The sequence below is a fragment of the Aythya marila genome, assembly GCF_965140915.1.
Source record: "Aythya marila genome assembly, chromosome: 5".
Lineage (NCBI taxonomy): Eukaryota > Metazoa > Chordata > Aves > Anseriformes > Anatidae > Aythya > Aythya marila.
Window position 1 is genome coordinate 61,606,412 of NC_139046.1, and position 16,919 is coordinate 61,623,330.

At 39.0% G+C, this 16,919-nt stretch overlaps 1 protein-coding gene across 9 annotated transcripts in view; it reads left to right on the forward strand.

Moving 5' to 3' along the window:
- The window catches only part of TUB (TUB bipartite transcription factor), a 59,203-nt gene that overhangs the window by 10,986 nt on the left and 31,298 nt on the right, over window positions 1-16,919 (forward strand). For all 9 annotated transcript variants that reach the window (XM_082762131.1, XM_082762133.1, XM_082762135.1 and 6 more), the window contains exons 2-3: window positions 10,634-10,685; window positions 12,190-12,352. In XM_082762131.1, coding sequence (XP_082618257.1) covers window positions 10,634-10,685; window positions 12,190-12,352 — 215 coding nt within the window. The remainder of the gene's footprint in view (window positions 1-10,633; window positions 10,686-12,189; window positions 12,353-16,919) is intronic.

Here is a 16,919-nt window from a genome sequence, read left to right on the forward strand (position 1 = left end):
CTAGTTGCTAAGATTAGAAGTAGAGATGGTTTTTATTAAGGCTTGTTTTTAATTAAAATATTTGGGCTGGGAAAACTGTTTGAACGTTTTCTGAATACGTGGAAAGTGACATTTACAAAAATCTTGATTCTTGGTATTCTTTCTATCTTGAAGCTATTATTGGCAAGAAGTTAAACACATTGGAAACAGTACTTCTCACGATATAACGGAGTAGGGAAGATTTGTGTAAGGTCTGTTTCCTGAATCCACAGGTTGAAATACAATGTAGGACTATTATTCATCCTTCATTAAAAAAAAAAGAAAAAAAGAAATAAGAAACAAGAAAACCCCAAATGGTGACACCCAATATTCTGTATGCCTAATTTAAGTTTTCAAAAGGAGAGGTTTTCTGTTCTATATAGTAAGTAAAGATTCAGTAGATTTCCCCATGTTATTTCTACCCTTAAATTTGTATCTGTCTTTTTGTGGTTTCATAATATGCCCAGAATGTACCGAAAAGAGAAGAAGAAGATAAGGGAAACAAGTTTTGTCTAATTGATAAATGAACTGCAATGTTTTCAGTATCTGTATTTAGCACGAAAGCACCCATTAAAACTGCAGATTTTGCTTTCCATTTGTTTCTAGGAACTGACAAATGTACAATTTGCAATGCTATGCAATTATAATCTGATTCTGGAGGACTGTAATTTCTACCAATATCTAGAAATACATCGTTTAAGTGTGAGTTTTCAATCCGCTGTGTGCCGGGATTAGTGGCACAACCTTAATGAGAATTATGCTTCTTAATTCCTTGGATATCGTGGCGGTATTATATCCTATATTTTGACAGGCCACATTTTACTGAAATTTGTAATACTCTATGACTGGCAAAATATGCACATAGTTTATGTGATAGGTCTCCTTTGTTTTATAAAACCTGGTGCTCCATTGGCTTAGCACTTGTCACACAACGAAAGAAAAATACTGCTCAGCTCTGGTAAGAACAGTGTAGAAATGGTAGATTGGGTAAGTGCTGAAATCCCATTTGTTCTGAAGCCTTTGGATATTTTTGTTACAATTTATGGATGACAGCTGCTTGCCAATTTAAAACAAACAACCCTAAAGTTGGCACACCCTTGTTAATCTAATGATTTTGTGCATGCCTTATTTTAAAGAAATGCCTACTCTTTTTGCATCTAAATATATTTGCAAATCTTGGAAGATCTTGAAACAATCATAAAAAAATCTTGCTGATTTAGTTTGGTTTGTTTCAATTTTTCTCCCTTTTTCATGACTGTTTGATGAAACTGGTGAATACTTGACAACTTGTGAGTATTTGATATGCAGTTTACAAAACAAAGATAAAAATGAACAATTTATTACCATCTTTTTTTGTGTGTGTGTTCACAATTTCACATGCTATAAGCATTTATTTTGCAAATACTTATCCATTTGAGCAGTCCGCTGTCTCCAGTGGCAATATTTATGTCCAGCAGTAAGAAGTTTTATTAGTCTGTAGAGGATCAGAACCCTGAAACTTATTTAAGTGGTGTGAATGCATCAGACAATTTTCAGTTGTTTTCAAATATAATGAAAATAATGATCTGGAGCCTGAAATGTCTTGCTTGGGGGACTGATGGAGTGCCTCATACAGTACCACTCAGGCTATTTATGTGAAGATGTTTTCAGACCTAGAGCAGTAATTTGGAAAGGTTATTTGCAGTTAGAAATATAAATGAGTTGAGTCATGATAACTCCTAATTTTCCATTAAATTGACAGCTGTGTCCACGATAAGCTGTGTATTGCTGAATTCTTAACCACAGATCCATCAAGCTTTACAGCTCTTAAATCATGTGATATATATTGCACAGATAATTTAGTGCAAAATGTTATTGTTAAGCATTTTCAACATATTCTGGGAATTTTACAGTTAAAATAGGGTAATTTTGGAGTGAGAGAGGAATGAAAAGGTTATTTGAAAAAGCATACCATGTTAACCACAGAGAAATTCTTTCGGAGGAGAGGTTTGCAGCTGCAAATCCAGAGGAGTCCTCCACGAAGTGGAGCCAGGACTGTTCTGATTCGCAACGAAGATGAATTAAGATGGAAATAACAATAAAGAAATACTCTCATGGCAAATGTTTCATGTGTTTTAAATTTGTCTAATTTATTGGAAATATTTAAAGCTGGTATGCCAGACTAGGTACGTGAATTCAAATTAGTGCGTACAGGTAAAATTTCCAAAAATCAAAGATGATGGTTGAAGGGTATGTAATGCACATATCTTAGTTAGCAACAACAAGAAGGATGTTGCATAGCAATGTTACTTGATGTGACATTTCCCTGCCCTTGTACATGTAGTGAATGCATTTTGCTCTTATGAGGGCTATAACATAGAAATACGTGCCAGCATAGGTGGAATTAAAGTATGGTCCCAGTAACACAGGGTAATACACTAACTGCATAAGTTAGCTTTTTTTCCCCCTAAAATGTGCTAAAAAGCAGGATTTCTTACTTTTTCTGATGTGTCCTATGACATAAGATTCTATATAGTATCGTAACTTCATACACTTTTCTTCTTCTATTAAAGTTAATTACAGACAAAGAACTCAAACCCAAATGAAAAATCTATTTTCTTCAGTTCCAGGAAAAAAAAAAAAAATCCCTCGACTGGATGATAAAGATAGGATGTGTGTGGGAAAAAGTGACAAAATATTTTGCTTCAGGGTTAGTATTTTATCATAAGGTGACATGTATTCCCTTAAAAAGTTTATTCTACAGAAACTGTAAAAGCACCTGTAACAAGGAAAAAGGAGCTTGGCTTTTTCACTTGACTTACTCGTACTATCAGTCATAATTCTTGCCATGTTTTTCTTCAGTTTTGATGGTTGAGCAGCTAAGGGAGACTAGCCAGCCTCTTCGCCTTCACGTTTTCAAGAAACTGCTCACTTAGTTTGATTATTCCTTTAAGAATCCAATAAATACATCCCTATCTTTTCCTGCCGTACATGCAGAGGTGGGCGGTGGGATCTGGTAGTGAGGCGCCGCGTTAATGAATTGCCTCTGACAGCTTTCAGCAGCAGGGTAGTGGACCTACGTATTTGTGCCTGTGTTTACTCGCCTATTGCAGGTAAAATCCCGCAGCACACAGCTGGGATCAGTGTCTTCTCCGTTAAACATTTAACGAGAACACATTAAACACTAGTTTAATTACTTTAAAGGCCAGCATTGTTTTAGTGACTGTACCTGTAATGCTTCATCCTTGTCTCATGAAGCTGTTTCCGAGGGGAATTGGGACCTGCTAACCTTGTTTTATAGGTGTCTTGGACTGTTATACCAATTGGTGTAAAATAGGTCCAGCGTGGCTGGACGGAAACATGGTTAATGGAACAGCCAAAAGAGAGGGAGAAAAAGGAGCCAGCAGTCATCTAATACAGGTTTGCTCTTGATCACAGTGGTTCACAGTTTCTTTAATTGCAATCACAGAGGTCTCTTCTGGGCAGCATCCTTTTGCAGTGCAGCACAACTGGCCTCGTGCTCCTCCGAGGTCCAGGCTGAGAGCTCTGGTTCTACCCTGTAGGTCTGAGTGCAGTCTCCTTATCCAGACAGTACTTGTTCCCTAGTCTCTGCTCATTTAATTTTCTGTTTGTTGTGGCAGGATGCTGTGCATATTTAAAGGGTTGATTTCCTTTTTTCCATGTATTTTACTGCTTTAACGATTAAGCTTGGTTGAATTTTGGGACTGAAATAGAGGTCAGCCTGACTGTGAGAGCTGGACGTGTCCTGTGGCAGGCAGCAATGTGTTTGCAATAAAGGCACTTCCTCAAAGTCCTGTCCTTTGTCATCTGGATCAGTCTACATTGCCAGCAGTATATCTCCAGATCAGTTGTTTTTCTTTTTTTTCCCTCCCAGTTTGCTCCTATTCAGGCACTTCTCATTGATCTTCTTTAAATATAATCTTAGTGTAGCTCCCATCATGCCCAAAGGCTATCCTGTGTTTGTGCTCCATCATTCATGTTTATTAAATTCGCCTCTCCCTTATGGGACATAGATTTTCTTTCTAGCATTGCGTTCAGGGTTTGTGCATGTTCAGGGAGGGGAGGAAATAGCCCAGCCATCTACTCTTCCCTCAGGTGTTGTTTTCATTACCTGCAATTTACTGCTGTGTGCTATCTTACTCACCGCTTTGTAATTGCCCGGAATGAATCTGTACAAATATTAGTTCAACTGATTTTTCCAGGCCAATAGTGGCAACCCTGTAGTTCAGGTTATTTAAAACACGCAATGTGCTTTAGGGAATAGTTTTGCTTTTCCTCTCGTTAGATCTTTTCCTGGTTTCTTAGCATCCTCACCAAAAGCTGTCAGCCTAGACGTTTCAGATCCTAAACCGTAGCTTCTTTTTCCCAGTGACTACGCTTTTGTCCTTGGAAGGTGAGTTGCAGTTTTCTGACTGAGCTCAAAGCCCGATCTCATTAATACAAAGTTGTACCTACAGCATCCGTGGAGCTCCTGGTGTTCCTGGCGGCCCTCAGATTCTGCGGGACCGCTTTGCCCTTGGCTGGTGCTCGGTTCTGTATGTCCTGTAGTGCAGTACACCTTTCTTCCAATATACATTTACCTGACTCTGATGTTCTTTTTATTTTGCTGTTTTCTGAATGAAATGTTTAGAGGGCAGTCTCTACAATTTCTGTTGATGTCACGTGCCTCTGAAATCATAACAGAGGTCAGTTTTAATGAACTGTGCAAATTAAAACATAACAAAAATGTAAATTATGTGGCTATGCTGAGGATTTGGCTGAAATTTAGTTTTGCAATTGCCTATGTGGACTTGAAGTAGCTCTGAGTGTATGTTCCTGTTGTTACGTTTCCTTTCAGTAAATCCATTTATGTAATTTGCTGTGTTGCTGAGATGGGCCACTGATGTTTTATTTCTGTGTGACATCTGAAAAAGCACTTCACAGAATCTTTCACACTGTAAGGGACCTCTGTAGGTCTCCCGTCTAATGTTTTCCTCAAAGCAGGGTCTGCTGTGAGGTCAGACCAGGTTGCTCAGGACTTGACTTAGTTAGGTCTTGCAAAGTGCCAAGGTAGGTTATGATTAGGTCTCTCCCCAAAGCTGACTCTTCCAAGGCTGAACAAGAGCAGCTCCCTTTACTTCTCACAGGGTAAGTACTCCAGCCCCTGGCCTCCTTGGCTGCTCTCTTGGGAGAGCAGATCTTAGTTAATGCAGGAATTTGCAGTGTTGTGATTTTACAGAGAAAATTCTGGTAGGGAATTCACTGAATGTCAGTGGTTTGAGGAACCCAAGCGTGTGCCACTCCGTCTGGAGCAGGACTGCAGCCTGCAGGTTCCCCAGCCTTCAGTGCTGCTGGAAAACTGGCTCCTAAAGGCTTCACAGTAACGTTATTCAGAGCAGTTGGGTTTTATGGAACTGCAGAGATTTTATCGAGGTATGGAGATTACAGAGAAGTGTAATTGGCTGAACATGACAGATGGTATCCTATGAGCCAAGGGCTGTCTCTTTGCATGCTTTCATTTCACGACTTTGGAGACTTGAATGCTCAAATGGCACATTACACCCATTCATATCCTTTTGAGTCAGCTTTATTCTCAAAGATCCAATAACCTACTTCTCTTGACGCAGCAACATACCGGGTTTCTTCACAGTAAGAGTGCATGGAAAAGGTCTGGGTGATCTTGATGATTAGTGTGCTATGGTGGTTTTGTTTGTTTGTTTGTTTTTTCTATTTGTTTTGATCACCCATAGTTTTTGAATTCCAGCTGAACATAACTAATTTTCTATTGCTTCTGGTTTAGTGTTGTAAATGGGAGTAATAATTTCCTACCCAAACCCTCATCTTTTTAAAATGTAAGCTCTTCGGTTTAGGAATTTTCCCTGATCACGCGTGTTCGTTTTGCTTGGACAAAGGATTTCCCATGGAGTTTTGGGGTGCTGTAGTTAGTAATATATTGCCATGAAATAGCAGAAAAAGAAAATGTAAGAGTGATGCTTTTAAACAGTATAGGGAAGTTTAGTGGTAGTATGTGTGTTTGTCAATACAGGAACTTTTCTCATTGCAATTAGTGCTGGACTGCAGAGTCGTGATATGGTTTTGGACCTTTGGCCTGGTAAAAAGTTATTGTCGTGGAAAATGTTCCTTCATGAAACAGTGTCAGGAAGGAAGAAAAACATTGCCTCCTTTGTGAGGCAGAAACAATAGAGCTGCTTTACGATGTCAGGCTTATTCTTAAAAAATAATATATGAATAAATTAGTGACTGTGTTTGTGTGTTTGGCAAGTTTTAATCAAAAACAGTTCTCATTAGTTCTTTTTCCTTGCCTTGGCTTACTGAAATGTGAGCAGTTTGCACGTTCAAGGAGAAAAGTTGAAGTACTCACTGTGAAATTTTATATTTGAGCTAAGGCTTTTCCAATTCTATTTAAATCAACATCAGCTCATGTGAAATTACATGAAAACATAGCAAGTAAGTTGAGGGTCTTCACATAATCATTTTTAGCCTTCATCCTTAAAACCGATTGTTTTCAAGTTTCTTTCTAATGTTTTTAAAGGAGTATCATTTATGAAGAGGTTGGTATACTAAAAAGTGTTCTTATATTTTTTCTTCTTTATGACATGCAGCAGTTTAGAAAGCCTGTTTGTCTTAAAAAAATGGTATAAAAAGTAATACTTTGACAAAAAGGCAATTTATCATGTAATGTGGTTCCCTTTAGAAAATAGGATGGGGGACATTTGATTCAAATGCCGTGTTAAAATTTGAAAATAATGCTCTCTATATTTTAATGTGCTCAAGTCCTGTGGGTCTTGGACCTGGCTGCCAGTATGTATCTCTACAATATATAGCTGTAGGCTTAACTTCTTCTGAAGCCCAACATCCAGTAAACCATAAAGGGTAAGTTGCTCGATTTGAGTATAGATGGATGAATTTTGTTTGAATCACTATCTACAAGGAAATACATACTCGCTCAGATTTGTTAACTGAATTTGGACTAGACTGTATTACTGCAGACCTGAAATACTTTAAACAATATAATCCACACTGTTAAATTGCTTTTCCTTTTTAAATGGGGTCAAAGTAATGGCGAAGATGATAGGATACTTGATCAAATAGAAGGAAAAACGAGTTTTCTGGATCTGCAGGATGCTTCAGGATGCTCAGCGGATTGTTAACATGCGTGAGTTCTCTTCAGCAACGTAATTTCCATGAGTTATAAAGTTTATTTCTCTGTTAAGACTGACTGAGTTTCATGCTGCTGCTGGGATTTTCTAGCATCCCACCAAACATGTAGGCAGAACTGTTGTAACTGCTTCCATCTCGATGACATTGTTTCCTGTAGTGATCCCGCTGTGTTGCAGCTGTAGTTTTCGCACTGCGCTGGCCTTTGGTCTGTGGCCATCGCATTATTTTGACCATGGAGCAATAAAACCACTGCTGCTTCCGAATCTGTGCAGGATGGTCTGGGTCCTCTCCATGCACACAACCTGGGGTGCAGAAAATGCTGTTGCCCTGCTCCCCTTCTTCCAGGAGGAAGAACAAAGGGTTTCTGTTCTTTTCAAAGACCAGAAGGGGCAAAGACTGCTGCTGCTCCTAGACTTCGGTGTTTTCCAAAGAAAGGAAAGGGTAAATTTGCTGTATTTCAGCTCCTGGAGCGTCTGCCGGAGTACGTGAACTGCCAGATGCAGGGGCAGGATCATCTGCTGGATCTTTCTGCAAGGCTTTGCTGAGTGAGGAAGGGGCACTGCAGTGATGGCAACACTCCTACACCTCGGAGTCTGCTGCAGTTGTTTTTAAAGCACCGAGAGGGCCTGACGGAATTGATCTAGAAATAAATAAAGTGTTTTGTTTGTTTGTTTTAAGCCTAACAGCCCTTTATGGTAAATCTTGGAAGTTGCCCAGTCTCAGGAGAGTTCTTTCACTGAAAATCAGGGGATGTGAAATACTGGCTGTTAATCAGCAATTCCAAGGTTCATTAGTGCCGTGGAAAATAATAACAAAGAGCACAGTCTCCAATGAGAGTGTTCTGCTATTATAAATGAAGAACATTTAAACTACACTGGATCCTTTTCTTCCTTGGGCCTGCATAAGTATTATTTAGGCATCACTGAAGGGCAAAACTTCAGGTTTTCAGTGATGCTGCCATTAAGTAACTTGGTAATTTGACTACTTTTAAGGTCCCGTCTATGCTGTGAAGGATGCAGGAGGGGGCTGCAGCTCTCTGGTGGCAGCACGGCATTCTAGCACAATTCCAGCCAGCTGAAGGGAGGGAACTGATGAAATAACTGTGCTCCAACAAATGTTGGGATCTGTGAAGAAAGCTGGAAGTCAGTTCTAGTGGTTGAGCACTGCAGCTTAAATAATGTGAGGGTAAGGCTTGTAGTTACGTGTATATTCACAGAAAGATTGTGGAAAACAACCCAGAACTTTATAAAATATCGAGTCATGCAAGGAGAGACAGAAGTTGCAGAAGAACTTCCCAGCTGGTTCTGAAGGCGTTGCTGCTCTTGGTGTCAGCTTTGATTGCACGTATTCAGAGGCTATAAAACTGTGCCTTGAAGTAAAAGGCTTATACGGAGAGGTGTTTTCGTGTTGTGGCATCCCGAGTTTTTGGATGGAGGCTCATTTCTTTGGCAGGCCTTCAGCATGTCTGATAGTTGCTTTGCATTCCCGGAATGCCGGATCAGTGCAGATCACCCCCTTCCTCTGCCTGCTGGTTGCTGTGGTGTTGCTCACGGGGCCACCTTTCCTGTGAAGGCTCAGGTTCCAGGCAGTGTGCTGTGCCAGGATGAGCTACAATGGGAAAGCAGAGGAAGCCTGAGACATGAGTGCTTAGACACCCGGTCTGTGATAGAAATTTAAAAATGATCGCCGATCTAGCGTGGTACTGAAACCATCACATTCACATAAAGATAATTACTGAACCGGTGCTTTATGGGAATGTCTGAGAAGTTTATATATATCTCGTTTAATGTATCTGAGGGAGTCAGCACAGCCTGATTTATAAAGCAGGAGATGAGAAGAGATCACAGTTTTATCCTTAGCTCTGCAAATGACTGGTGGAGTGGAGCAGTATTGGCCCTTGACCTCTCTGACTACTACAGCTGTCTGTGCGTTGCTGCCTCTGTAGTTCTTAGGATCTGTTCTATCATCATTACATGTTTGGGGCTTCTTTCGAACATTATCTTAAATGAGGAGGATTTGTTCAGGCCATTAGGCCTGAAAGTTTATACTCGGCATCTCTTACTCAACTGTTAGTCCAAAGGTATCTCTTTGGGTAGTTTTTACTTTCTTAATGAAGAATGCTTGCTATAAAGCAGAACACTTTTGTGAGAATGTTGTAGGTTTTTGTTTGTTTTTTTATTCTAGTGCACTACTTCTAGAAGAGAAGAACCGCATAATTTCCTTCCCCAGGTGCTTGTACAGTGTAGTTTCATTTTTCAGAACACCAGCCTTTGCAAGATACAGCTGCTGTATAATCTTTAAAGGCTGATATTACCAATAATGCCTAATTAGTGGTCTTGATAAAGCTGGTATTGGAAGGGTGACCATTTGAATGCCCATATTAGCTCTGCTAACTCTTATAATGGTGATCGTCTCCTAAAGAGTATATATTAATGAGTGGCAAGTCACATTTTTTGGTATTTCCATTGCAATACAATTTGGTTGTATGTATGTCAGAATCCAGGTTTATTTGTCCTGGGTTGCTTTTTTTTCTTTTTAATTGTTAAGAATTATTATAGGAAAGAGGCTTTTATTATTATTATTATTATTATTTTTTTTTTTTTTTTTGTAAGTGCTGTAAGAGGAAATTAAATCTACTTGTAAGGCTAGTTGTTGTTGTTCTATAGCACTATGTTCCTTGTAGGTGACATATTACTGTTTACAAGGTTTAATTATCTATGTTCAAAGTTTAACCATAACGTTCTTACAATAGAAACCTTTCTTATCCAGAAAAATAAAGTGTAGTCAGTAGTTTGATAAAATATCTCACACAAATAATTTTCTGATTGCAATGCCATTAGTTTTTAATATCTAATTAATGAAAACAATTGAATGCACCGGAACTAATCTGCCAACTAGTAACAATTAGCAGGAAGAAATAAGGCAGTGGCACAATACTGTTTGTCTCAACAGTCTCTAAAAGTTGAGTGCATGGCAATAAGTGCGACTTTTCAGATATTCGGGAATAAATTCTGATTTTCAGTGTGCAAAAATTAGACGGTTAATTTTCCTAAGGCAATTTTAAGTACTTCTGAGCAGTTCTCTAACACTCTTCACTCTTTATATGCTTTATATGCACATTTTTAATCAAATCCCATTGCGGTATACATTGACATTTTCATTAGAAGACAGTGGAGAAGAAAACAAAACTGTGGATTTTGCATTTCTATGTGATCTGGCTGATTATAAACTTTTTATTGAGGCTCATGTGAACCAGAGTTTTTCTTGTTTTTTTCCTGGACTGCATTTAAGTTCTCTTGAACCAACTTTTGCAAGTTGGGACAGGCAAACTTCTGTTGAGCCCAGTGGAAGTTTTACATAAATAACTCTTGAGAGTGTTGGCTTCAGTGATTGCTGTTTGGTGTTTATTTTGAGTGATAAATTTGTTCTAATTACGTACTTGTTGTCTTTGCAGTGTTTTGGATGATGAGGGAAGCAGCCTGCGTCAGCAGAAGCTTGACAGGCAGGTAAGATTTTGGAGGGGACCTTCTCGCTTTAAGTCTAAAACTTGGAGTGCTGAAATCTGCAACACACATATCTGGTAATCAATAGATACATCCTGCAAGAAAATTATATCCTCTGATTAGGGAATGCAAATGAGAAGTCTGTGGAGGTTACAGCTTATGGAGAAGTTTTGTGTAGAACTTCTACTGAGATTTTTCTTATGACCACAGTTTGAGTGATTATCATTTCCACCGTCTTGGACTTGTTTCAAGCTGACTTACAATGTGTTATCCATCTGATGGACCAGAAAGGACAAGAGGTTCTGGCAGACGTGTCAGCTAGCAGAGGTTTACCATAGAGTTTTAACATCTTTTCCTTTTTGTTCTGTGGATTAAACCCTTGTGTAATTAGTAATCTAGTGGCATTATGTGCCAAGTTGTCTATTTTGCTACTGTTTTCCGACATGATGCATACATAAAGTGATTCGGAATCTCTTCCCTGAAATCTCTGGGAATTTTGCCATTAAATTTTAATGGGGTTTGGGGTTTCCATTTCACCTTTGATTATTTTGTGGTGCCTTTTCCATGAACCTTTGTCATGTTTATAGTCAAATCTTGTGAGTTTAATTGTATGTTGTTACATCCATTTTTTCTCCCATCATTTTATTAGCTTGCATGTCTACCAGAATCTTATTTTCAAATTCTTTTGTACTTATGCCATAATCCTGCACCAGATTCTGACCTTTCTGGAGTCATGTTAGAGTGTTCCAGACAACTTATGGAGCTTAAAGACTCCAGTCTCCATTCTGGTTCTTTAGTTTTATTGCCTCTCCCTTCTAAAAACAAAAAAATCACTGTGTAGGAGCAGGGAGATGGCAAGGAAATGGATACGTAAAATTAATAGCTCTGGTCTCAGGGGTTGTGGAAGAGGTCTCAAACAGACAGGTGCCCGTGGAGCCACTGGATGCTGAACAAAGCATCTGGGAGAAGAGACTTGTAGGCTGCTAGGATAATTCCTTGCTTCCCATCAGTATTGCTTTGGTTTTCCACAGGTGTAACTAGGAAATTCAAGTGTTTAATTAAAGTTTGTCTTGTATACTTGTTAGACTAGGCTCATGTCCAGCATTATCATTTGATTCTAGTTTGCAGATTCTGCTGTTGATTTACAGAAACTTAAACTGGCATCTGCACGCCTCATGCCCTTGCTTACCCTCGCATTGCTTCACAGCCAGTACTCTCACACTGTTGTTTTCCCAGGGGTTATTTCCAAGCAAGCTCTGACAGCTGGTGGACTGCTCAGAAAGATCTATTTTAATTATTTGCTGTTTCCAGCAGAAGGTGTTTTAGCAGTGGGTTGGTGTGTTGTTTTTTTGGAAAGATTTCCTATAACCCAATATAACCCAATATCCCACTTGCCAATTCCCACCACTTCAAAACTTAGAAGGTGTAAAGATATCCATTGTTTTTAATCACAGCTTGCTGTTGTTCAGAGTCCAGTAACAGGTGCTTTTCTTTATATTTCCCTCAGCGAGCACTGCTGGAACAGAAGCAGAAAAAAAAGCGCCAGGAGCCATTAATGGTTCAGTCCAACGTGGACAGTCGCACAAGAACACGCAGAACGAAACATTCAGAAGAACAAGCGCCATTGGTTGAGTCATATCTTAACAGCAACAGCAGCACCATATATCATGGTATATGAATATGACCTACTGCATGCATAGTTACTGCAAGTCGTAGTATAACGCTCTCTAAGTTAAGTTTATGCTATAAGGACAAAGGGGTATTTTAAATAAATCAACAAAACAAATTTCCTCTCCTTGCTTTTCACTCATAATAGCTTATCAAAGGTACTGAAATGTTATCTAAGAAATAGTATTGTATGGTACAGAGGTACTGTCCTTTCAGTAGAGTGAAGTTTTAATTTTCACAGCTTGGAAAAACAGACATTGTCATGCTATAAATGGTAACATATTTCTTATCTACATTAATTGAACTAGATGTTGCAACAGTTTGCACCATAGTGGACTTTCTGACTTAAGTGAGATTAACTGTTCTCTTAAGGTAAAACATGACCCTTCCTGTTATGTTATAGCACACCATTTACTGGAATACTTACTAATCTCTTCTCCTTAAATCAGTTGGTTCTACATTTTTATCTCAAACCCTTTTAATATTTCACAAGCTTTCAGAGAAGCAAAAAGATACGGTAACATTTCTCATATTCAACCTAGTTTGTTAATCTTTTGGGGATAGCTGTCCTTGCAATAAACTGTGCAGTTAGCAAAAGCCAATTTAGGAGAATTTAGTTACTTAATAAAGTGTTTTATCACCTTGTAAAACCCTTTGTTAGGAACGTTGCTCTTGAAAATATTATAAGAACTCCAGAAGTATCCTTTTTTGGTGTGGCCTTCTCTGGGCATGTGCTTAGTGTCTTAGGATACAGTGTTTGCATGGTATGTAGTTAGGTTTTAACAACCATTTTTAACTACAGTATTCAGCTTCGGGGTTGGCACTTTTTTTTTCCCCCCTTCAATGAAAACATTTGTATGTGGGAGTGTCAGATGCATGAGACATCTGGGCTGTTTCTAAAGAACTATTCTGCTCTTTTCCGTTCATTTGTTTCTGTTATGGGCATGCAGATTTTAAGTTAAGAATGACTCTTTGATGGGATTTAACGGCCTTCTGAATGAACTACATTGCTTGGATGAGCATGTTTATTAAATCAATTCCTGTACTGCAAATGCTACAAAAAGAACACTTATTTCTACCTATCCTCCTCCTCCTCCTCCACTCTTTTTTCCTTGTATTGATTCTGCATAGCACAAAAGCACTTGTTGATTTCAACAAATAATTGGATGCCTGTATGGTGATATCTCTATGGTACTTTACTCAAAGTAGGTCAGAGATAACGTCTCAGCAATTCTGAGATGTTTGGTTTTCTGCGCTAGGAAATTCTCTTTCATACACTCCCGTAGCTTATTCTGATGCAGTTATCTGTGCTGCAGTGGTTCCCTGATGGGCAACTCTATACTGGAGTAAAAACTGATTTCATTCCAGAATAATTATCAGAGAGGTGAGTAAAAACTCAAGGTCACTTTTCTTCTGGAATAGATCATTGGCCTGGGCAGCCATTTGTAAGTAGATATAGTGGGGCAACATACTTGGCTAGTTAAGCTGATCACAAGTTTTTCTGTATGGAAGAGCTCTTAGCTGATTCTGATTCTCTGCAGGGAGTTGCATGATGATTGCTGCTAGTCCTCTGGGTGCACATGCATTTTGCTTCACCTAGCTTGAAGTACACATAAATCTAAGATGCAATAGGATGGAGGGATATTAGTTACAGGCAGCGACCGAGCTCAGCGGGGGCAGTGGGATAATACAGATGTGGCTTTTCTATACTTGTGTTGCTCAGGATTGAAGATGCTGGAATCAGTTTCATTCAGTAATAAACAGAGCAGTTACAGGGCTCTTTCAAGTTTCGTTTTAATTACTTCAATAAATAAGGAAATGGCTCTGCTGAAAGCCTGTCGTCACAGAGTGAGGAAGAGCATTGCCAGCATCACCATACTTTTTCCTAGATACTTTCGGAACAGAGAGGTGGCAAGGTGGTGGGATGAGATGGTTTATGTTCCCTGCTGAGTATTATTAGTGATTCCTCTGGGTGCCACATGCTTCTCAAGGAGACAGTTGCCCTTCCACTGAAGAAGTGGATCAGTTCTGCAGAATTCACTGTTCACAGAAATAATTTCTTCTCAGTTCTTGCTTTTCAGTTCCTGCTTGTGTTTCACCTACAAGTAAGAATTTTCAGATCCTGCAGCATGCAAATGACTGGCATGTTGTAACATTTCCTCTTAAAACCTTTGGGTTATTGGTTTATTGGCTAATAAACCAATAACAGTAACAGTATTTGTGTTATCTGCAGAAAGTGACATTGATTAGGTTGAACAGGCCCACCAAAATTAAAATGGATCCTTGACACTCCAGTACATGAGTGGTTGGTTTGAGCTGGAATATTAGCCAGAGGTAATGCCAGCTTGCCAGATAAGTACTGGGAAATGTGGCAGCATCCGTAGATCAATAGGACCAAGCATGCAGGAAATTGCTTTAATTATTTGGAAGGGGTTATAGGGATATACTTAACGGGAAAAGAACCTCTCGTTATATAATCTGTGCACCTTGGAACACAGGCAATCTTACAGAAGAAATACTTTCATGACAGCATTTCTAGGTAAGTCCATGACAAAACTGACTATGTAAAGGTAGCAGAAAGTTTTCATGTAAAATTAGTATAGTGGCCTTTTTTATTTGCACTGAAATTAAGTTGTTAATATAGTTTAGGGACCATACTTGTAGGTTAGACTCTAAATTATCTGTCTGCTATTTCAAGCAATAAATATCCTTCCATTACTTTCTGTGATATTTGGCTCCAATTTCTACTATTACAAACAAAGCCACTCTTTGGAACTCCTTGGTATTCTTGCACTCTCAAATAAAGCCACTCTTTGTTACTATTGCAATACCAAATACAACTTTGACACTATTTCATCATTACGAATAGCTAAATAAGAACTAATAACAATGTTTTGTATTGCAATTAACTTTATATTGTATATAAAAGAAGACAAAGTCATTTATTCAGTGGAGTAAATTTAATCCAGTGTAAGATAAATAGCAAATTGCTTTGTCTTCTTTCTTGTGTCCTAGTTTATTTTCAGTTCAGTGTCCTTCAGAAGGCATATTGCTACTTGCTTGTTTCAAGGTTTTATTAAATGTTGCTTGCTATTTTGTAATGCCTTCCAGTCACATCTGCTAGTTTGTTTTCATATATCTTTGCACCCCTTATTTTGATTTTCTTTTAAAAATTTGAACAAACATTTTAGTGTGATACGGCCTTGCAAAACTCTGCTAGAAGTACAGCTTTTTCAGTCTGGATTGCAAATACATACCAAGCCTTCCTAAAACCAAGTAACATGCAGAGATACGCTGTTTACTGAAACAGTTTAATTACACTATTTAATTACATTTAATGCAAATGATGAAAGACCATTTTAACAGGGAAGAGTAATTTTATTTCTATGAAAATGGTGAATTTCCACTGGGGAGAGACTTTTCTTTTTGCAGCTCTGAGGAAGGCAGAGATTTGAACAAGTGCCAGATATGCTTTCATTAATATTAACATATTTTGTTGCAGCTGTGGCTTTTTCTTTTTAACTTGGAATTAAAAATGTTTTCAATTAGAAACTCTCTTGAATAATTTTCATGGCAACTTCCAATTTAGAGATTTCGATTAACCGTGTGTTAAAAAGCAAAATTACTTCCTTACTTCTCTTTTTTGACATTTGGCAGCACATCTAGATGTAATGGTTGTCTCGTTTCTTGAAGAACAGACTTTAGGTAAAAGTCATAGCTCTGGAGTGTTAAGTTTGGTGTGTCATTCTGCTCTTTTACCATCAATGCTGAGAGGGGGTTTTCCGATGGGTGCCAGGCTGCCAACCTACAAGATGGCATTGATTAACCATTCTTTTACAAACACACGTATTTGAGTGTTCATCAAATCTGTGTGTTGCATCCCTGCGTTTCACTGACCTTGAAATGAGGTGTTAGTTTATTTTTTGAAGACAGCCGGGAATGTTCTGTGCACAAGACTATTAATATTGAGAGATCGGGCAGCACTCCAAGTATCATGTGGGCAAAACACTTAACTCCCAATAAGCATATATTCTGAAATCTCCCTTTTGGCCGCAGACTCTTTACCATTCATCCTTTAAAGCATCTTCTTAATTTATCAACAGTCATTACCGTGCTAGTACATTTCCAAAATAAACTAACCCCGTAGCAGCAGAGAACAGCAGGTAGCAGGTGGTTTAAAAGTCTTTTTGTGGTTCTTGGCACTGGAAAATTTAAGAAAGTTTAGAGGCAACTGAGAGAAGCTGCTTGAAAAACACCCTTCTCTTTGCTTTAAACTTCTACTTAAAATATATTTACGTGTTACAGTTCAGCGTCAGGGAAGGAGCAGGAGCCTGCAGGTCCCAAAGGGACAGGGAGCCTGGTCACAAGGGTGACCCCAGCACAGGCAGTGCCCTGAGGCACCATCCCACCGGGTCTGAACACAGCTGGCAGAGCTGGCTGCTGCCAACAGCATCCTCGGCAATCCCAGATGCAGCAAGGGATGAACCGGGGTCCCCCCAGAGTGCCAGACAGGGTGGAAGGGGATGGGGCCGGGAGTCAAGGCTGCAGTGTACACGCGAGGGGCCTACT